This window comes from Rana temporaria, chromosome 4 (assembly GCF_905171775.1).
Source record: "Rana temporaria chromosome 4, aRanTem1.1, whole genome shotgun sequence".
Taxonomy (NCBI): Eukaryota; Metazoa; Chordata; class Amphibia; order Anura; family Ranidae; genus Rana; species Rana temporaria.
The window spans coordinates 263,364,698-263,387,230 of NC_053492.1; the positions used below are offsets into that span (position 1 = coordinate 263,364,698).

General features: G+C 42.7%; 1 protein-coding gene across 1 annotated transcript in view; it reads left to right on the forward strand.

The window, feature by feature from the left end:
* The window catches only part of ARMC2 (armadillo repeat containing 2), a 161,130-nt gene extending 139,238 nt beyond the window's left edge, over nucleotides 1-21,892 (forward strand). Inside the window, 5 exon segments of the mRNA XM_040350207.1 lie at nucleotides 1,849-1,971; nucleotides 5,209-5,322; nucleotides 8,741-8,873; nucleotides 19,718-19,878; nucleotides 20,155-21,892. Of these exon segments, the coding sequence (XP_040206141.1) occupies nucleotides 1,849-1,971; nucleotides 5,209-5,322; nucleotides 8,741-8,873; nucleotides 19,718-19,878; nucleotides 20,155-20,303 (680 nt within the window). The 3' untranslated portion in view covers nucleotides 20,304-21,892.
* The last annotated feature ends 641 nt before the right edge of the window (nucleotides 21,893-22,533 follow it).

Consider the following 22,533-nt stretch of genomic DNA (forward strand, 5'->3'; position numbering starts at 1 on the left):
TGTCTAAGGGAGGCACTTCCTTTCTAAGTGTATGATTTAGTTCTGTTTCTGCTCCTCAACAACAAATTGCTCAAGTGCAAGTTTGAATTAACAATTGGATGACTTAAAGCATTATGTACAAATAGTAATTTTAACTCACAGTGGGAATAATCTTTTGTCTGGCTAAACATGACCCTTTAAGTAAGGGGAAGACAGACTTCTACCCCTTGGTGCTATAAGTACACAGCCAGAGACTCGAGCACTGCTGCTAATGCAAACACTTTTATCTTATTAACTGCAGTAAATATGCAGCAAGGGGTGGTAACGAGGCTGCTACAGCTCTTTAGCAGCTGCTACAATGCCCTCTACAGGTGAAAAAGCAGTTCCTGATAATATCTGATTAAATTAGTGGCCCTTTTACACTGAACCCATTAAAAAAAAGCCATATGTAGGTTAATCTCAGCAGATGATGAGCTTGTCTATTTATACAGAGAAATGAAAGTCCTGGTTGAATAAGACAGGCCATAGCGGGTACAATTTTATTTCCTGCAACCAAAGAAATTTGCGCGATTCCCCCATTAACACAGTCAGTGCTGACTAGAGAATGCTGCCTGCTAAACTATTGTCTGCTCGTGGAAGAAGCTGTCCCCGCCGGGAGAAGACAATGATTATTGCTAGTGGCTATAGCAGCCGCTAATGATAATCACAAGTGAATCTGGCAGGCTGGTTGTACCCAAGTTGATTGAACAATCAACTTGGTATTCAGCCTGCCCATACACTGTTTGAATATCGGTCAGTTCCTGCTGATTCAAGCTGTCTTTGGCTGGCCTAACAATCTTTGGGTCACCTCTTCTCAAGTTTATGGGGATAACATACAACTTAAAAAAGTAAAAAATGTCCCACATGCAAATTTGTCTTAAAGGACCTCTCTATAAAACCTGTTTTCCACCTGGTGCTGTGCCCTAGGATGACATGGTTGCAACTCCTGCTCTGTCACTTCTCATTCTGAAGTTTCCCTGCAAGCTTTCAGCTCTACATCTCCATACCTCATCTCATACTTGCACAGAAGGCTATGGGGAATTTTCAAATATACAAACCAGAGGAAAATCTTCCTGTTGGAATCACAGGAGTAAAAGCCTTAATATAAATATTAACTTGTCCCTACTCTAGCCAAGTAAAAAAACTTTAGCTTAATTTAGACTTTAATTATGTCTTCATATTAATAGTACTATTTTTTCTGGACATCGGACCTTTATAATTCACGCTGATATTAGCATTATAGCCCGCTATCAGCTGACATAACGGAGCCTCTCCAGGCTCCAAAAGGATCTCGACAATCATGTTGAGATCCACCCAGATGCCTGATCGTCAGCTGGCTCAGCCTCTCCCACCCCTTCTTCAGCCCAGCACTCCAGTGAGCGCTTGAGGGGCAGAGCAGAGAGCGGTGACCAGTCACTGCTCTCTTCTTAGAATGCATTGAGAACTGAGCTGTCATTGGTCATGTGTGATCGGGGACCTGCTGCAGCCATAGAGGTGAGTATGGCTGTTGTTTTGTTTTCTTTTGTTTCGTTTTTTTCTTCCTATACCTCTACTTTTAAATAAATGAAAAACAGGAAGCTTTGTGATGTGCAGAAAGTTGATAATACACAACATGCTTTTTTTTTGCTGATTTGAAAAGCCTGATAAAGCTAAAGCTTGTGCTGATCACATGGCTTATTTCTGTAAATGCTTCAGGTCCCTTTTCTCAGCTGGAGCCAGATTCTGCATATTTGTTTTGATTTTGTTATTTTATTGCTTAACCTTGGATTATATTCTGTGTTTATAATGATCTCACATTTTACATTGCTCTTGGCTGTCTTTTACAATTAGAGTACAAGTCGATAGATGAATGTGAGGAACTGGTGATCAATACTGTAGCAACGCTCAGTAATTTATCTTTCTATGAAAATGACAGCTCTGCTATTACCAAGAGGAGACTTGAGATTTCCAAATGTGAGTCTTCCTTTGTACGGTGATGTAATGTACAGTGTAATTTTAAATATTCCCATCTAGAATATAGAGAAAATGACCCTTCTTTAAATAAACTGAAGTACTGGCTGTGCCTCCCATAGCAGCCCATAACATTGTACCTTTTGTGCTCTAGAAAAACAAAAGACATACAGTATCTTACAAAAGTGAGTACACCCCTCACATTTTTGTAAATATTTTATTATCTTTTCATGTGACAACACTTAAGAAATGGCACTTTGCTACAATGTAAAGTAGTGACCGTACAGCTTGTATAACAGTGTACATTTTTTGTCCCCCTCAAAATAACTCAACACACAGCCATTAATATCTAAACCGCTGGCAACAAAGGTGAGTACACCCCCAAGTGAAAATGTTTAAATTGGGCCCAATTAACCATTTTCCCTCCCCGGTGTCATGTGACTCGTCAGTGTTACAAGGTCTCAGGTGTGTTAAATTTGGTGTTTTTGCTCTCACTCTCTCATACTGGTTACTGGAACATTGCACATCATGGCAAAGAACTCTGAGGATCTGAAAAAAAATGTTTTGCTCTACATAAAGATGGCCTAGGCTATAAGGAGATTGCCAAGAACCTGAAACTGAGTTGCAGCATGGTGGCCAAGACCATACAGCGGTTAACCAGGACAGGTCCCACTCAGAACAGGCCTCGCCATGGTCGACTAAAGAAGTTGAGTGCAGCGTCAAATTTAGCGGTTGTCTTTGGGAAATGGATATATGAGTGCTGCCAGCATTGCTGCAGACGTTGAAGGGGTGGGGGTCAGCCTGTCAGTGCTCAGACCTTACGCCACACACTACATCAAATTGGTCTGCATAACTGTCGTCCCAGAAGGAAGCCTCTTCTACAGATGATGCACAAGAAAGCCTGCAAACAGTTTGCTGAAGACAAGCAGACTAAGGACATGGATTACTGGAACCATGTCCTGTGGTCTGACGAGACCAAGATAAACCAGGTGAGGAGTACAAAGACAAGTGTGTCTTCCCTACAGTCAAGCATGGTGGTGGGAGTGTCATAGTCTGGGGCTGCATGAGTCCTGCTGGCACTGGGAAGCTACAGTTTATTGAGGGAATCATGAATGCCAACATGTGCTGTGACATACTGAAGCAGAGCATGATCCCCTCCCTTCGGAGACTGGGCTGTAGGGCAGTATTCCAACATAACAACCCCAAACACACCTAAAAAATGACCACTGCCTTGCAAAAGAAGCTGAGGGTAAAGGCGATGGACTGGCCAAGCATGTCTCCAGACCTAAATTCTATTGAGCATCTGCGGGGCATCCTCAAATGGAAGGTGGAGGAGCGCAAGGTCTCTAACTTCCACCAGCTTTGTGATGTCATCATGGAAGAGTGGAAGAGGACTCCAGTGGCAACCTGTGAAGCTTTGGTGAACTCCATGTCCAACAAGGTTAAGGCAGTGCTGGAAAATAATGGTGGCCACACAAAATATCGACACTTTGGGCCCAATTTGGACATTTTCACTTTTGTTGCCAGCGGTTTAAACATTAGTGGCTGTGTGTTGGAAAGATATAATAAAATATTTACAAAAAATGTGAGGGGGTGTACTCCATTTTTTGAGATACTGTATCTGTTTATAGGTTATACAGTATATCAGTTATACCGTATATTGTCTGGACAATGCACACAGTTCTTTAGACCCTTATGCATTAGGCACCGTGGCCCTCCAGCAGTAAAGTACTGATTTTGGGTGCCTGACTTTTGCAACAGAGGGTACACCCTGGCACATGGAACTAAATGAAGTGTCAAACAACACAATTATGTAAGGGACTCTGCAAACCCTCTATTCTAAATGAAATGTAAACTAAAGCTGGTGACACTTTAAAGTAATTGTAAACGCTTATTATTTTTTTAACAGTATATTGCTTGTTTTATTTACCTGTTTTGTGCAGTGGTTTTAGACAGAGCAGCCCCAGTCCTCCTCCTCACCCTTCCCCACCGAGCACCCACCATATCAATCTGCTCACTATGGGACACTTGTGCTGGCCTGCTCCCGTGCTGGCTTTGTGTTTCCATAGACACAGAGCATGACTCGGCTGTGCCTCTTCACAGGCAGTCAGTCAGTAACAGCTAATGGCTCTTTCTGCTGTCTCTGAGCCAATGAGGAGGGAGAGAGCTGTTGCTTCCGTGCACATTACTGGATTGAGATCAGGCTCAGGTTTGTACCGTGTTTCCCCGAAAATAAGCGTGGGTCTTATATTATTTTGGCAGCAAAAGACCCAGTAGGGCTTATTTTCGGGGTTGGGCTTGTCATGTGCTGTCTCTCCCCATCTCCCTCCCTGCCTGTCAGGAATCGCCAGTGGAACTGAGTAAAAATGCTTTTAAATCCTAAAATGCACTGTATTACAGTATTATATCATGTAAACTGTGCAATTTTCTGTAATCTACCCTCTTATAACGCCGCTCGGCGCTTCCGTGACCCGCCTGATCGCTCTTCCCCATTCTGAGCACTGCAGGGAGGGGGGCCGAGATCCCCCAATGACAGCTGCCAGAATAGGAGGAGAGCAGCAGGGGAATTAGCTGAGTGCCAAGCGACACTGTAACAAAGGTATTTATCACATTATCACAAATATATTACATAAACATACAGTTTACATTATAGAATACTGTAATGCAGTGTATTTTAGGATTTTACAACCACTTTAAACTAGGGCTGAAGATCACAGTAGGGATTATTTTTGGGGTAGGTCTAATTTGCGGGGAAACGCGGTATAAGGGGGGCTGGGGGGGGGGGCTGCACTCTGTTTGTTACCTTATTGCAGAACCTTCAGCCTTTAGAACCACTTTAATCCTTTAATCACAATGCTCTTCTTCTTCCCATGAGGGTCTTTAACTGATATGACCAGCTGCAACACACATAATGAGTGAGAGGGTGACAGAATGTTTGGGGGAAAAGATAGTGGGAGACGAGATGGTGTTTGAGGCGGGGTCACTGTATGGGTGGAGTTGTATGCTAGTGCTTGGCCTTATCTTAGCAGGGGCTCTTGCATAGGCATCGATCTACCCTCCTCCTGATTGGAGCAAGAGCAGCCTATACCAGGTGCAGACATATGAAATGACAACTATGCTGTATGTGTTCCACTGTGAAATGTGACATACAGTATACTGAAATGGCATAGAACCAAATTATATATTTTATATTTTGAAGATTTGGGAACACGCAAAGAAACATTTTTCTTTAATCAACAGTGATGTTCAAACTGCTGCTTTCAAATAACATGGAGGGAATTCTTGAAGCAGCCCGAGTATTTGCCAATCTCTCTCACTACCAAGATGTTCGGGACTTCATTGTTGAGAACAGAGGTATGTCCAATGCCTTGCGTTACCCACTATCAACATAAAATATGTTATGTAATTTTGCCATACAATAAGATCAATACACAAAGCTTTAACAGAAGAACAGTTCTGATTTGACTAAGCTGAGAACTTACTTTTTGGAAAATAATCTTTGTCCTATTGTGTTAGCTTGAGTTGAAACCAAAACCTTTATTTTTTTTCATTCTGCAGTAAACCTTTTTGTGTACTACTTTCCTCCTTGTAGTTTACATACACTATTGGCCCTCTCAGCTATACCAGCTACGTTTCATATGTAAATCCCTTTATGTTATGACATTTGTCTGGTGACATCTTTTTATGTGAAATTTTTCTGCTAAAACATGTATTTTGCTTTTTTTTTTTTTCAGATAGGGAATTACACAAAGTATCCTCAAGTACAAATGCAGGCAGTCAGGGTTTGTCAGTTGTGTGATCTCTGCACATGTTTATGAGAATCCAAAATATTTCCATGCCAAACTCACCAGGTTTACCTTATGTTATAACCAGAGCTTTTTTTCTCAGAAAATAGGTGCAGGAACTCAACCACGACCCGTTTAGATTTCACAAACAGTAGAAGGGTCTTAAAGGGGCATTAAATACCAGAATTGCATTACATACAGAGTGCAGAGTTCAGCAGATTACAAAGCTGTCACTTGTAAACACAGTAACCAGACTTCTGTGTTTACAAGTGATTGTGGTGAGCAGGCATCAAAGGGTCTGAGCCAAAGGTGGTGGAACTGAGTTCCCCCAAGTTCCCCCTGAAAAAAAGCCCTGGTTATAACTGATACATGCCCATAGAACCCCTGGTGAAAGCTGAACCCAGAACCCCTCAACTTGCAAGAAAAAATGTAACCGTTACCATATCTTACTGAGGATAGATTCTTTGCCCAGTTCATATTTTTTTTAAATCAAAAAAGGTGTTTCATTGTAGAAAAGTAAAAGGGCACATACATAACAAGTCAGCAGCCAAGAAAAGGAAAAGAAGGGCCGCATAGGATACATTGACAGTCGTACAAATATAAGGAGCACTATATAAACACAAAAATATCCCTGAAATAAGTACCAAGCACAACTTCCAGCATACCCCTCACTTTAGCTTGCAAAAGGAGAAACCGAGGCATAAAAAATAAAAATATATAAAAAAGGGGGGAAAAAACAAAACATAAACCACCTCAACCTGACGATACCAGCAAAGCACTTCTCAAACCACCTGACCCAATACCCACCCATCCTGTAACCTTAATGCCGCGTACACACCATCACTTTATGTGATGAAAAAAAATGACGTTTTTAAAAACGTCACTTTAATTGACCGTGTGTGGGGGAAAACGTCGTTTTATGTCTTCTAAAAAACGACCAAAAAAAATTGAAGCATGCTTCAATTTTATGTGTCGTTTTTCAAAACGTCAACTTTTACTTCACAGAAATTGACCGTGTGTAGTAAAAAACGTCGTTTAAAACGACGTTTTTTCACCCGCGCATGCCCAGAAGCTACTTATGAAGCGAGCTTCAATGGAAAAAGTGGTGGAACGTAACCTCGCTTTGCTAGAACATTGTGAGAAAAACGATGGTGTGTAGGCAACTTCGTCTTTTAAAATTGAAGTTTCAAAAACGTCATTTTTTTTTTCATCACATAAAGTGATGGTGTGTACGGGGCATTAGAGCTGGTCAGCACCTGATGGCCCATCTATCCCAATAATCAGCATTGCAATAATCTATTTAGGGCCAGTTGTGGAGGAGCTACATCCGGGGCCCAGTTCATATTTAATCTTGTTTATCTTTTTTCTTGGCTCAGAAAAAGATTTTAACTTAAAAAAAAAAAAAAAAAGAAGTTGCTGCTTTTAGCAATCAAGGGATATGGGCTAAGGTCACCCATTGTAGCAGAACTGTCCTCAGTGCATCTTTGTTGCCACAAGTAGCAGAGAACAACTAGGCCCAAAATGAGGAATTACCTGGCTTTGTGACTATTGCTAACAGCTGGTGTTAAGGGTTGCAGGTGGCCAGAGGTGACCAAGTCACTGTAGGCAGGCAGTGGAGCCAAATTAGAGACTGGATATCAGAGAAGCTGGAGCCACAACAGGACAGTGCACTTCTAAGCTCAAATGTGGGAGAAAGAATGTGAACTGCGCAATCCTAACACTCTAACTTGTAGTCAACCTCAGTGCTCCTTATCTTGGCCTTAAACATGAGAACCAGTGTAATGATGGTGGAAACATTTTTAAAGTCTGCAACTGCGAAGTAGCTTCCAGTGCTTCAGTCTGACCTACCTATACTCACTGTTTTAGTTCTTAGAGACTGGCACACTGCAGGATATGCCTTCGCTCTGAACCTGGAAGTTGAAGTTGAAAACCATTTGTAGTTGAAACAGTATACTAAATTTGGGGAAGTGTCCTAAGCAAAGTCCAGTGCCCAAAGGTTGCAGAACTTAGTGAGTGAAGGTCATGCACCAGACTAACCTGCAAAGTACCAGTCGGACTTCTATAGCTATACTGAGGAAATATCCACATGAAATCTGAAGGCTTTATGTGCAAAGTGAGTCTTCAGAGACTGGGTCACACCAGTGGGTATGCTCTAGACCTGGATAAAATACTCTACAGCTGACAGTGTACAAAGTACCACAATGCAGAACTCAGTGCTCCATGATGATACAACAATCATATCTTTTGCCATGTCCATAGGCTTACTCACAAAGTGATTCTGGATGACACTAGAGGCTTTGACACAGCTCTGGACTTGAAAATAGCCTAGTGGATAACGTACGTTACAGTAAGGTCTGGATTATGCCAAAATGCAGAGCCTAGTGCCTGAAGGTCACATTCCAGGCTAGCCCCACAATGTTCAGTCTAGCAGGGTACAGGTATGGCCTCCAAAAGGTGTTTCTGAGGATTTACCAATACAGGTGGCTGCTGTGAAGAGACTGGCTTAAGCAGCATGTTTGAGGTCTTGATTGAAGTTCTCAAAGACATTATCGATGAAAATAAAAATCACAGTAAAAAATATAATTTGAGTTTTCCACTGCAGGACACTAGCAAAAACATAGTGGTTCAAGGCAGGGTTATATGGGGGCTGGCTTAATGGTTATTTAAGCTGTTACCTAAATCTTCTGTAGGCGGCATTATAACCCATATGTGCAAGACTTGTTCAAACCTGTTTCCCTCAATGAACAATAAAGTGAGCATCTTTTTACTGAGTTCTAATTAAATAATATGACTCTGTGTAGTATTACTACTGCTTATCTTTCAGATGAATACAGTTAAAGTTTCTGCTTCTTTTTTTTTTTTTTATCTATTAGTTCCTCCTTTTGAAGCACTGCATCACTGTAGTCATTTGATGATAGGAGGACATCACTAAAACGTAATTTTTAATGCGATTCCTAAAAGTGTTTATTTTTTATTTCCTATCCTAGTGTATAAATTCCTAGTTACCTTACTGGACTCTAGCCACCAAAATGTCTGCTACTTTGCCTGTGGGGTACTGACTAATTTGACCTCCGACCGCATTGGTAGAATCCTACTGAAAGAAGAAGGGACAATTACCAGGTAAGGAAATGTACTCCTATCTGCATTCTATTTTGGAAGCTATTAGCTTTTCTAGATATCATATTGGAGACTTTAATAGTAGTGAGCAAGTGAAGGGCTTGTGGCATTTGTAGTGGTGGAATGTGGATCTGTTTTTGGCCCTGTATTGTGGTCCAGGAGTCCGTGGTTATACTCTGTAATTGTCAGTGTTAAGGATTATTAAAGTGTATGTAAACCCACTGTACAGTATGTTGCAGTATGTTTGCCACACTGCATACAGTTTTCCTATGCAAATCATTTTTGTAAAACTGTTGCAAAATCTCTTGCACTTTCTATTTCAAGCTAAAAAAGTCAAACCACTGCCTCGCAAAAAATAAATAAAAAATAGGGTTAAGACTTAAAGCTGTATACAGTGAGGCATAAGGCCAAGCATACCTAAAGCATAACTCTAGGCTTCTTCAGATAAAAATGAAAAGTCAGCAGCTACAAATACTGTAGCTGCTGAAGTTTTAATATTGGGATACTTACCTGTCCTCGAATAAAGTGGTGTCTTCACCCAAGCCAGTTTTTCAGTCCACTCTCGGGTGCTGCTGTCGCCATCTCGGCTAAGGGAAACCGGCAGTGAAGTCTTGTGACTTCACAGCCGGTTCCCTACTGCGATGCGCTTTGTGAATAGACTGCCGACATGGGAAGGAGAAGGAGGGCCGAACTTTCAATTGAGTTTGCCGCCGCAAGCTCAGGCAGAAGTGGGAGTCAAAACCAGGAACCCACTGGAGGAGGAGGAGGCATACAAACAGAGCTTCCCCTCTGGGTTGGAGCTCTGCTTTAAAATAGATTTGGGTTTTACAAACACTTTTAAGTGGTAGTTTCCTAGAATAAAGCAAGCAGATTGCCTCCATTCCCTTAGCTTCTCATTCACAACAACTGCTTGCCACTTGGTATGTGCAGGGCACAGGTGTGCTTGAAAGGTGTGGCCCTCACATTGCTCAATTAGAAAGGTCAACAAGGGCTTAATAGTTTCCACCTAGCCACTACATATACAGCCAGGCAGGACAAGCTTTGTTCCGGGAGAACGCACGGGTTAAAAATATATTTTTTATTATTTTACATACTGTCATCAGAGCAAATGCAGTGTCACTATGGTGACATCGTACTGCTGTGGCATTGATCATGTATAATGGCTGGATGCTCTGATATCCCCTCCATTATCTATGATCACTGACACAGCAGAACAATGTCACCAGACCAGTGTTGTCAATATCCGTAATCACTGCCTCACCAGTCAGTGTCCCTAATCGCCACCATCCACTCCATGTCCCTAATTACTGCCGCACCACTCGATGCCTCTGATCACTGCCACACCAGTCACATTGTCTCTGATCACCGCCACATCACCAGTCGTATTATGCCTGATCACCACCACACCAGTCACAGTTTCTAAAACACCAGTGTAAGCCAGCAACCGTGTCTATGATTGTCGCCACACCAGTCCCAATGTCACCAGACCAGTGTAAGTTAGTAGCTGTTTTCCTGATCACCGCCACAGCAGTGCAGCTGTTTCCTTTGCCTGCAGCCTGTACTAAACCTGGCCTGTTTATCGATCACGTTTCTGCCTGCTGTCTGGAATTGATCCTTTGCCTGTTTGCTGACCATGTCTCTGCCTGCAGCCTGAACTGACCCATCTGCACTTCCTGCCAGACACCAGTCCCAGCCATCCCCTGTGGCTTATAGAAACTGGGACTGCTATAGGTGATGCTACACTAAGGCAGGCGATACATGGAGTAAATTTCTTTCCTGCAACCACGGACAGTGTTGACAGGGGGATCCCTCCCGCTAAGTCATTGTATTCTACTGGCGGGGACGTTGAGGGAAGGCGTCACCACAAGGGAAAAGACAAACGGACGTAAAATATGACAGGCTGGTTGTACTCAAGTTGATCAATCAACTTGGTACATTCAGCCTGCCCATGCATGGTTCGAATCTCGTTAGTTTTTTGCTGAACCGGTCCAGATTTGAACCGTATTTGGACACAGGCACAATTTTTTTTAAACGTTTTTATTTGCCAAGTGTACATATATAGTAAGAAAAAATTAAAGGTTACAATCGTAATTGCCATTATACTGTAAGTCGCCCATGGATCGTGCGGCACTGAGGATATTCTCACGATCTCTAAAATGTAGGATGCGCCCCTGAGGAGGGGGGGGGGGGTTGGAAGGGAACCTATGCACCCTTTCAATAGAAAATAAGCGGGAGAAAGTGGTTTCCACCATGCCAATGTTCCAGGAAAACTTGAGGTTGTTTACCCTTTGCCCCTTCAGGGAATCTTACAAATCTAATATTGTTTCTTCTTTGGCGGTCTTCCATGTCTCCTAATTTGTCAGTGTGTGCATTGACTTCTCTCTGTATAGTTTGCACTGTGTCTTCTAATCGACGGACTACATCTTCCAGATCACTGATTCTTTGCTCAGCTTCTGTGGCCCTCTCCCTAATGTTCTGCACATCTTGCTTTAGGAAAGACATTTCAGCCCTCATGCCATCTATGTGTTTAGTCAGGGTAGATTGGCAGGTGTGTATAGCCTTCATAATTTGTTTCAGAGCGGGCTCTGTGCCCTCCTTTGTCAGTGCTATGTTCCCCGGGTCTTTTTGGGATAGTCTGTCCAGTCAGAAGCCCCTTCTCAGCCCATGAACCCTGCGGGGCAGCGGGCTTACCTGGGGTCAGTGGGTGAACAATTGGCTCCATTCCGCTGTGTGCTGCTGGGACCCTGAGCCTCCTCCCCATGGTTGCTGCCATCTTGGGATCCCCAGGCATAACTGGACAGACGTTCCACAGCGGATTAAATGGGTGCTGGTCTGTATTTCACCATATCAATTAGTACTGCCAGCTCTGTGGAGTGTTAGGTGTCCGGTGTGGTGCAGGATCGGTGTCTCTGGCATTCAGGATATTAGCAGGAGATTTTGTCCCAACCAGAGCTCATTCACAGTGCTGCTTACGTGTTGGCCACTGGCTCCGCCCCCCAAAATGTTAATTTTAATAGTTTTATTGAGAATTCTTTACTGGCAGTGACTGCCTGAAGTCTGGAACCCATGGATATTACAAGACTGGGTTTCCTCCTTTCTGATGCTTTGCCAGGCTCTAACTGCAGCTGTTTTCATTTATTCTTTGTTTGTGGGTCTTTCTGCCTTTAGTTTTTCCTTCGGCAAGTGAAATGCCATCCAATCAACTTGGCTGCATTTGCATGAATCTGGGCAGATAGCATATCTCTAAACACTGCAGAATTCATCCGGCTGCTTCTGTCACATCATCAATAAATGCTAATGACCCAGTGCCACTGGAAGCCATGCATGCCCATACCATCACACTGCCTCCACCATGTATTACAGATGATGTTGTGTGCTTTGAATCATGAGCTGTTCCAAGCCTTCGCCACACTTTTTTCTTCCCGTCATTCTGGTACAGATTAGTTTTAGTTTCATCCGCCCAGAGGATGCTTTTCCAGAACTGGTCTGACTTTTTAGATGTTTTTTGGCAAAGTCGAATCTGGCTTTTCTATTCTTCAGGCTTATGAATGGTTTGCACCTTGTGGTATTTGCATATTCATTACAGAACTATAGCTTGAATATGTTTTGGTAAATACCTGTAAAAATCTAAAATTGTGCCGGTGTCCAAATATATATAAATCTAACTGTATGTTCCCTAAACATGACATTTGGTTTTGAGACAATTGGTTGAGTTTTGTGATACATAAGATAAAATGTTACAATAAGTTTACATACCCTGGCAGAATTTATGATTTCTTGGCCATTTTTCAGAGAATATGAATGATAACACAAAACATTTTTTTCACTCATGGTTAGTGCATCTTTCATCCAGTGCTGCACTGATGTTTCTGGAAACTGAGTCGTGGGGAAAGCAAAATAATTGTTAATATATCTGCGGGAAAATGTAGTTGAACTGTATAAAACAGAAAAGGGATATGAAAAGATATCCAAGGAATTGAGAATGCCAATCAGCAGTGTTCAAACTCTAATTAAGAAGTGGAAAATTAGGGATTCTGTTAAAACCAAACCATGGTCAGGTTAGACCAACTAAAATTTCAGCCACAACTGCCAGAAAAATTTGTTCGGGATGCAAAGAAAAACCCACAAATAACGTCAGGTGAAATTTCAGGACTCTCTGAAAACGTGTGGTGTGGCTGTTTCAAGATGCACAATAAGGAGGCACTTGAAGAGAGATTGGCTGCATGGTCGAGTCACCAGAAGAAAGCCATTACTACGCAAATGCCACAAAGCATCCTGCTTACAATACGCCAAACAGCGCAGAGAACCTTCTGGCACAAAGCCACAATCAACAGTCAACAAGGTCTATGATGAATGTTACGGAGGTGGATCACTGATGTTTTGGGGATGTGTGAGCTATAAAGGCACAGGAAATTTGGTCAAAATGGTTGGCAAGATAAATGCAGCATGTTATCGAAAAATACTGGAGGAACATTTGCATTAATCAGCCAGGAAGCTACTCATGGGACGTACATGGACATTCCAAAATGACAGTGATCCAAAACACAAGGCCAAGTTGACCTGTCATTGGCTACAGCAGAATAAAGTGAAGGTTCTGGAGTGCCCATCTCAGTCTCCTGACCTCAATATTATTGAGCCACGTGCAGTTCATGACAGCCCAAGAATGTACAGAAACTGGAGGCTTTTTGCAAAGAGGAATGGGCAGCTTTACCACCTGAGAAGATAAAGAGCCTCATCCACAAATACCACAAAAGACTTCAAGCTGTCATTGATGTTAAAGGGGTCAATACACGGTATTAAGAACTGGGGTATGTAAACTTTTGATCAGGGTCATTTGGGTAGTTTCTGTTGCCATTATGATTTAAAAAGAATAAACACAGTTGATTAATAATAAATGGCTTCAGCCAAACAATAACCATGAGTGAAAGAAATGTTCACCGGAGATCTCTATCCTCCTCATCCGGCGGTGGCCGATTCGTTCTCCGGGCCTCCAATGGCACAGGAGAGCCTGGAGAGGCACCGGATGGTGGCGGGAGGGGGGGATGTCCCCTCCGGCCGCCTGTAAGAACAATCAAGCGTCAGAACCGCCGCTATGATCATTCTTATGGTACGCAGAATCGCCGCCTGAAGAGAAGGATATCTGAATGATGCCTGTAGCTGCAGGCATCATTCAGATATCCCCCACATATGACATCCTACGGTACGGAAGTGGTTAATAAATAAGTAAAGCAAATGTACATTTTAATGGGTCTGGAGAACAACCCTGTGAGTACCACATAAGAACTGATAAAGCCCTGGTTCACACTGGGTACGATTTGGAACGATTTGAGATGCGATTTGACATGTCAAATCGCATCTCAAATCGGCGGCATTTGCCTGCAATTGTCGGCAATGGCACTGTCCTAATCAGTGCGACGCCGCATCTGCGATTTCAAAAAGTAGTTCCTGTACTACTTTTTGCGATTTCGGGCCGTGATTTACATTAAATTGCGGCCAAAATCGCGGCCGCGAAATTGCGGTAAAATCGCGCATTTTACCGCAATTTTGAATTCGCAGCAGTGTGAACCTAGGCAAAAGGGAATGGGTCGTGAAAGAGGAGTAAGAAGTAAAGAGAGGGAAAACATATAGTGGGAGTAAAGGTTAAATTTGATAGAGGTAGTGTGGCTTCAACTGAATGAAGGGTGATGAAAGGGTAAATTAAGTATTCTTACCATGGCAATAGTAAAGTGTCATCAAAGTCTGGAGGCAAACAATGTTTAACCCAAGGTAGCCAAACTTTTTCAAATTTCACTCCCAATTGCTTCCATTTTAGCATGGATGAGGGCTCTATTGGTTCTGTGAATGGTTTTGGCTACAATCAAATTTTGAGTATGCCATTCCATAGCTATGGTTTGTTTTGTGGCTGTTAAAGTGGTTGTAAACCTTAAATTTGCACTTTTACCTACAGGTAAGCCTATAACAAGGCTTACCTGTAGGTAAAAAGAATATCTCCTAAACCTGTACGGTTTAGGAGATATTCCCCTCGCAATGCGGGCGGCGCATGCGCAGGAGGGATCCACGGCGGAAGATCCGGCAGCCGCCGGACCTTGCCGATTTTAAATCTCCCGCGCGCATGCGCGGGAGTGACGTCATCGCCGCTCCAGCCAATCACAGCGCTGGAGCGGCGCCGCTCCAGCCAATCACAGCGCTGGAGCGGCGATACCCGGAAGACACGCCGGAGCAAGATGACATCTCGCTCGGCGTGAACCAGGTAAGTGTCGTTCACCTCGTTTTGAGGTAAGTATTTCATAATCAGCTATTATGCGGTGCATACTAGCTGATTATGCATTTTGCCTTACAGGTAAAAAAAAAAAAAAAAATTATATATGCGGTTTACAACCGCTTTAAGAGCTGTAAAGAAGGCAACATTGATTCTGTGTAATTCAGTCTGGTTTTATATTCAGAAGAGCTATAGCAGTAATAGGTTGTATGGAAGTTTCGAACATTTTAGAAGCTAAATCAAAAACTCCCTTCCAAAATTTTGGGGCTATTACAATCCCACCCTATATGGAGTTGGGTGCCAGGATCTGAACAGCCGTGAAAACAAGCTGCAGGGTAATCGTGGTATATGGAGCGATTTGAAGGCCGAGAGTGGTTTTGAATCGATTCCCAGATGGATAAAGTGTTTTGTGATAGGATTGCGGATACAGGTACGATCAACTGGACGTAACCATAACAAATTGGCTACTGAGATAGGGTCACAGTCGACAGATTCAATTGCTACCTATAGCGGAACTTCTTTCACTGCATGGTATTAAGGTACTGTAAATGTGCAAGGTGAGCTGCACGATAATAGTTGGGGAGACCTAAGCCTCCGTGTTGTTGTGGAAGATAGAGTGGATTTAGAGGTATTCGGTTTAGCTGTGCCCCAGATAAAGGAGATAATTCTACGCTGAATATGTCGTGAGAAATGGGATGTACTGAAATGGGCAGGACTCTAAAAAGGTATAAGAATTTGGGTAAAATGTCCATCTAGATTACATTAATTTTGCCTGTTAAGGATAAGGGGATAGAGGACCATTGTGTTAACAATTTGGTAACCTGTTTCAAAATGATAAAAATTTAATTTGGGTACAGTAATTTTCATTCAAAGTGTGACAGCACTGAAAACTGAAAAATGGCCTGGATAGGAAGGGGGTGAAAGTGTCTGGTCTTGAGGTGGTTAAGGCTCTCTTGGGCTACATTCACACTTGCGATTTAGGCCAGTGCAAATTGAAGCACAAGAATCTTCTGATTTCTGCTGCGACTCTGAGCAGCTTGGTACGGCTGCCAGCCCTGTTCACTATAATGATAGTTCGTCGGTGCCCGCAGGTATTCACAGCTGTCTGCACAGTAAGAAAATGACCTATGGTGATCGCTGCTGGCTGCACAGGAACGCGGGCCGTGGTCCTGTCTGATTCAGGTGTGCACTGGCCCTAATAAAAACACATTTTATTGTCATCCTGTTTTTTTTCCTAAGGTAATACAGTGTTTGCTGCCGTTGGTTTTAAAACATAGAATCCATTATGTTCTTCAAAGTACCAATTTCCCTGTTGTCATTTTCTCCTTTTTAGTATTAATGCTTCCTCATTTATTTACCTCAGTAGCTATGTTAAGAAACCGCTCCATATGTTCTTCCGCTGGCTAAATATAAATCTGAGATCACGTAGTACTTTTCAGTTTTCATAGAGAACACATTGGCTTATTTACTTAAAACCAAGTTTTCACAACATGTCAAAAATCAACATAAACAATACTGTTGGCACAGGGGTAGTGACATTAAATGTAGAGAATAATATTCGGATGAGTAGATGTAAAGCCAGTGGGCCAGATCCACGTAGCGCGGGTAATTTTAGGCAGGCGTAGCATATCGTAGTTACGCTACGCCGCCGCTACTTTGAGAGGCAAGTGCTGTATTCACAAAGCACTTGCCTCTAAAGTTACGGCAGCGTAGCGTAAATCTCCCGGCGTAAGCGCGCCTAAATCAAATGAGGAACAGGGGGGCGTGTTTTATGTAAAATAAGCTTGACCCCACGTAAATGACGCTTTTTTTCGTACGGCGCATGCTCAGTATCACGTTGAATTTTCAAATTAAATTACGCCCGCTCAATGCCTAGACGACGTGAACGTAATTTACGCAAAGCCCTATTCGCGAACGTTTTACGCAAACGACGTACACGACGGAAAATTTGACGCTGGCCCGACGTCCATACTTAACATTGCGTACGCCTCATAGAGCAGGGGTAACGTTACGCCGAAAAAAGCCTTACGTAAAAAAAAAATGCGCCGGGCGGACGTACGTTTGTGGATTGCTGTATCTAGCTAATTTGCGTACTCAACGCGGAAATCAACGGAAGCGCCACCTAGCGGCTAGCGTAAATATGCACCTTAGATCCAACAGCGTACTAAGACGTACGTCAGTCGGATCTAGCCCAGCTTCAGGCGTATCTTGTTTTGTGGATACAAAACAAAATACGCCGGAGCATCCTAGAAGTTACGCGGCGTATCAATAGATACACCGACGTAACTTCTTCGTGGATCTAGGCCCGTGTGTTTATGGGATTTTTCTCTCTAGGTGGATCTGCAGAATTTTGTTGTCTGGTTTCATTGCTTACATTACGTTTTGATTTTAAAACTTAAATATTGTTCTGTCATCCCATTAAAGTGATGATAAACTCTAGTTTAAACAAAAATGTTCAATTGATGATTTTGTTAAATTGCTCTCATCACCCTCCAAGTGAGTGTGTGTGTGTTTCTTCTGTGATTTAACTTGAGGATGGCAATGTTTTTTCCCCATCCGTATGTAGCACCTCTCTTGCTCCCACCTCCTGAGATGGACAACAACTAGCGATTATGGGATGTGAAGTGTACATAGAGCAGTGTACATGGTTGCAACGAACATCCACTGCTTATTCCAAACAAACAGAAGTGAGGAGGGAAAAGGAGACATTCAGGAGCTCACAGAGGACCATTAAGTAGTAGTGGTGTATGAAATAGTTTTGGAGAATAAGGCTTTATATAGCACCAACAAAATGGGACAGTACAGTTACAATGCAATTTAACACAAGAGGAATCAAAGGGCTCTCCTCTTTAGAGACTACAATCTGAAAGAAAGGGTTAAGCAATACAACCGGTAAAAACTGAACAGAGTTAACTGATTGAGAAGGTAAAAGTATACTAATATTCGTTAAGAGACAAGATCGGTCTCTCTGAAAAGATGGGTTTTCAGGGATTGCTCCAAGCAGCTAGAGTAGGAGATAGTCAGACATATTGGAGTATGAATTTCTAGATGAAGGGAGAGGCTCTGGAGAAGTCCTGTTAGAAAACGTGGAAAGAGGTGACAAGGGAGCTAGAGAGCAGAAGGTGTTGAGTGAAGCAGAAAGGATGGTTTGGTTGGTATTTTGAGAGAGGGTTGGGGGAAGTAGCTAGGTGCAGAGTTTTGGATGGCTTGGTAGGTGGTTGTTTGAATTTTATTTGTTGGGCGAGTAAAAGTCAGTAAAAGCATTGGTAGAGAGAGGTAGAAGACAATGAATGGTTGGTAAGGTGGGTGAGCCTGTCAGCAGCATTTAAGATGGACTAATGAAAGACAGTGATTGGATGAGGGGCTGAAAGGAAAGTTCAAAGTACAGGCTTACACGTAGCACTCTGGCATGTGGGGAGGGACTGATAGCTGTGCCATTGATCTCAACTGAGAAGGGCACAGCTGAGGGGGCACAAGGGAGAGTAAATTTTATAAGGTTAGTATTGGATATAATACGTTTGAGGATATGCTGTGACATATTATTTATTGTCACTTGAACCATCTGGGAAAAAGCGTTCCCTGCAGAGAAGACACTGCAGATTTACCTCACTAGTGACCTGTGTCTCCTACTTATATGGGTCCTCTTTCCAAACCTTGCATAACTGTTAAATCCTAGAGGGCACAGAGGAAGAAATTGCAGTATCCGGCAGGGAGTGCAGAATGCGCAAACTGATTTGCGTAGGCTGAAGCACTGAAAAAGTTTGAGGCCAGGGGCCCAGACCGACAGAGGTGATAGGTGAGAATACAGTGTCCTTTGACCCTTATGGAGGGTTAGTGAAAGGGACCAACTTGTAGCAGGGAACACATGCCTCCTATGCTCTGGGAAATATTGAATGATGAATAGGCTTTCCAAGGCTACAGTCTGGTTTGGAAAACTGGGTGAGTATTTGCTGTTTTCTATTGCAGGGGAATAATGATTTTACAGTTATAAAGTCCTTACAGGGTATCCTTAAGGCAGGAGTTCACCCGAAAAAACATTTTTAACATTAGATTGGGCCTAATTATGGGAAGCAGAATCGGGTGTTTTGTTTAAAATCAATGCAGTACTTACCGTTTTAGAGATAGATGTTCTCCGCCGCTTCCGGGTATGGTCTTCGGGACTGGGCGTTCCTATTTGATTGACAGCCTTTCCGACGGTCGCATACAGCGCGTCGCGAGTTGCCGAACGTCGGTGCGGCTCTATACGGCGCCTGCGCACCGACGTTCGGCTACTTTCCGAAATTGGTGACGCCCAGTCCCGCAGCCCATACCCGGAAGCGGCGGAGAACATCTATCTCTAAAACGGTAAGTACTGCATTGATTTTAAACAAAATACCAGATTCTGCTTCCCGTAATTAGCCTCAATCTAGTGTTAAAAATTGATTTTGTTGGGTGAACCTCCACTTTAAGCGGCAGGTTACACAAGGAAGTAACCTGTTTTAATTCATGGCAGGAAAGAATGAATGTGATAATACTTACGTACCCTATTGATTCTGATGTATAAAGTGTGAATTGTAATGATATGTCCACTTTAATGTACTTCATAAAGGTTGGTGGAATGTTTACGAGACTTTGGGCCCTCAGACTGGCAGCTGGCCACAGTGGTATGCAAAGCTTTATGGAACTTCAATGAGGACGTAAATGAGGCAGAAATGGTTATTGGTAATGAAGAAACCAATACACTTTTGAACCTCTTGGCTTCTTTTCTTGGTGAGTAAAGCACCATTTATATACTCTGTGGTCTAACAAGGTAGTGTTGCAGAAACCAAGTGATTTTTTTTTCTGCAATAATAAAAACCTGGCCCCCAATCTAACAACCGCATGAAAAGATAAATGCATTATCGGGCATGTAATTATGTAGAAATTGTTTTAAATACTTAAGTGAATTGTAAAAGTAGTTCTGCCATATTTTTTATTTGAAATTACATTTAAAGTAGAATTTATATATTTTGTGTTTTTTTTTGTTTGTTTGTTTTTTTTCTTAAGATGAACAAATCGCTGAGGATTGCTGCTGGAATGTAGATTTACTGGAATATCAGAGAACATGCTGGGAAGTAGAATTTAAACCTGTGGCCATAAAGCTCTTGGACAAAATCCACCATCATCATTCCCATCTGGAACCTCTGCCTTTCTAGACTTTTTACTGATTGCACATGTGTACTGGAAATATTTGTGGAGATTTTTCAAAAAAATCCTAATAAAATGAAGTGACTCTACAAGTACATGCTCAGTCTTCTCAACCCTAAGGCTGGGTTCACACTTGAGAACGCAGCGGCTCACAGCAGGAGTCTGATGCGTCTCCATTCACTATTTCAGGTCCGATTTCATTCGGAATTTTGGTCCGAAAAAGAAAAGACGCACAGGCCTCCTGTGCAATTCGCACTGGAGCTACTGGTATGTGTGAACCGGCTCCATAGAGAGTCGGTCACAATCTCCTGCTTCTATCCGAATTGACTGTGGAAAAACCTGCATCCAATTCGCAATAGTGTGAACCCAGCCTAAAAGTTTCAAATTGATATTGGCTGCTGTTTAACGGAAATATTTTTTTCTGGAAGTCTGCACTTTTTTTCATACAATCTAAACAGAGAAGTTACTATTTAAAGTGGAGCTATAGTTGGAAAATTGAATCATGCTAGATCAATTAAGGCTGGCCCCCTTTGCAGGTATGGGGATGTAAACTATTAAAAATAAGTGTCTATACTGTTTAAAGTGGAAGTAAACTCAAAGGCATAATATGTATCTATAGGTAAGCCTATAATAAAGCTTACCTATAGGTACTGTAAATATACCCTAAACGTGCAACGTTTAGGAGACATTTACATTGAATGCAGCCGATGATGTCATTGGCGCATGAGCTCTGAAGAAACGGCCACCCATGCTCTTCCTTCAGATACCTGTGCCGTGAATGACGGTTAGCTCGCGAACGCTTGGGAGTGACGTTATTGCGGCTCCAGGCCAGTCACACTGCCGGAGTCCATGGATCCAAAAGGAAGAAGGGTGAAGATGGACGCTGCCTCCAGCAGCTAACTGGAAGATGGGCTAACTGGGACAACACAGAGATTGCCGTTCCACATTGCATTGCGGGAGGGCTTTGTTTTCAGGTAAGTTTCACATAATGTGCTATTATGTGATAGCACATTATGCCCTTGCCTTGCAGGCCTGAAAACAAAAAAACACCCAATAATACACTCTCTCACCCTGCTCTGCACATGCTCAGTTTATCTATATTTTAGGCACTGCTGAGTTTGAGGAGGCCGATCTGCTGACCGATTTAAAGCGGAATTAAATCCTTCTATTCAACTGCCATGGTACTCCACGTGTGATCACAAGACACCAGCCATTTGATGGTTTGGTTAAGGACACAAACAAATATGACGACAGTTGGCAATCCAGGCATTTCAGGAATGTAACTGTTTTTTTAAACCATTAAACTGATGGGTTTAGTTCCACTATACAATTTACTGCTGTTCAGGGGCTCTGGGCTTCAACAAAATGGCAGTTTCCAGCAAGAACAGACTGGAGCAATGCTGGAGACACTTTACAGCACACACTAGTTTTGGTAGCATAATTAATGTGGAATGTATGTTCTTTGCTAAAGAACGTTGTTTTTTTTGTTTTGTTTTTATCATGTTGTTATGGGTAAAGTTCCGCTTTAATAACTAATTTAAATTAAATGCATTATTTTCTGGTGGTGTTAAGAAATAAAACTTTATTTTGTTCAATGCTGATGTATTGTTATCTAAGCACTGTATATTATGCATTGTATTCAGACCTACAGTATTCTAAAAGTAAAGGGAACAAAATACTTTTCCACTGCAAGTCACAATTAGAGCAATGGCAGGTGGCTGAATTAACCACTAGCCGATCAGCCGCCGCAGTTATACGGCGGCAGGTCGGCTCGGCTGCGCGAGTTTACGTAGCTATGCGTCATCTCGCATTTCAGCCAGTAGGGGCGCGAGCTCGCCCCTGGTGCTGACGCACGTGCCCGGCAGGCGCGATCACCGCTGGGCACCCGCCATCGCTCGTTACAGAGCGAGAACAGGGAGCTGTGTGTGTAAACACACAGCTCCCGGTCCTGTCGGGGGGAGAAATGACGGATCGTCTGTTCATACAATGTATGAACAGCGATCAGTCATTTCCCCATGTCAGTGCCACCCCCCCCTTCAGTTAGAACACACACAGGGAACATAATTAACCCCTTCCTCGCCCCCTAGTGTTAACCCCTTTCCTGCCAGTGGCATTTTTATAGTAATCAATGCATTTTTATAGCACTGATCGCTATAAAAATGCCAATGGTCCCAAAAATGTCCGATGTGTCCACCATTAGGTCGCAGTACTGATAAAAATCGCTGATCGCCGCCATTA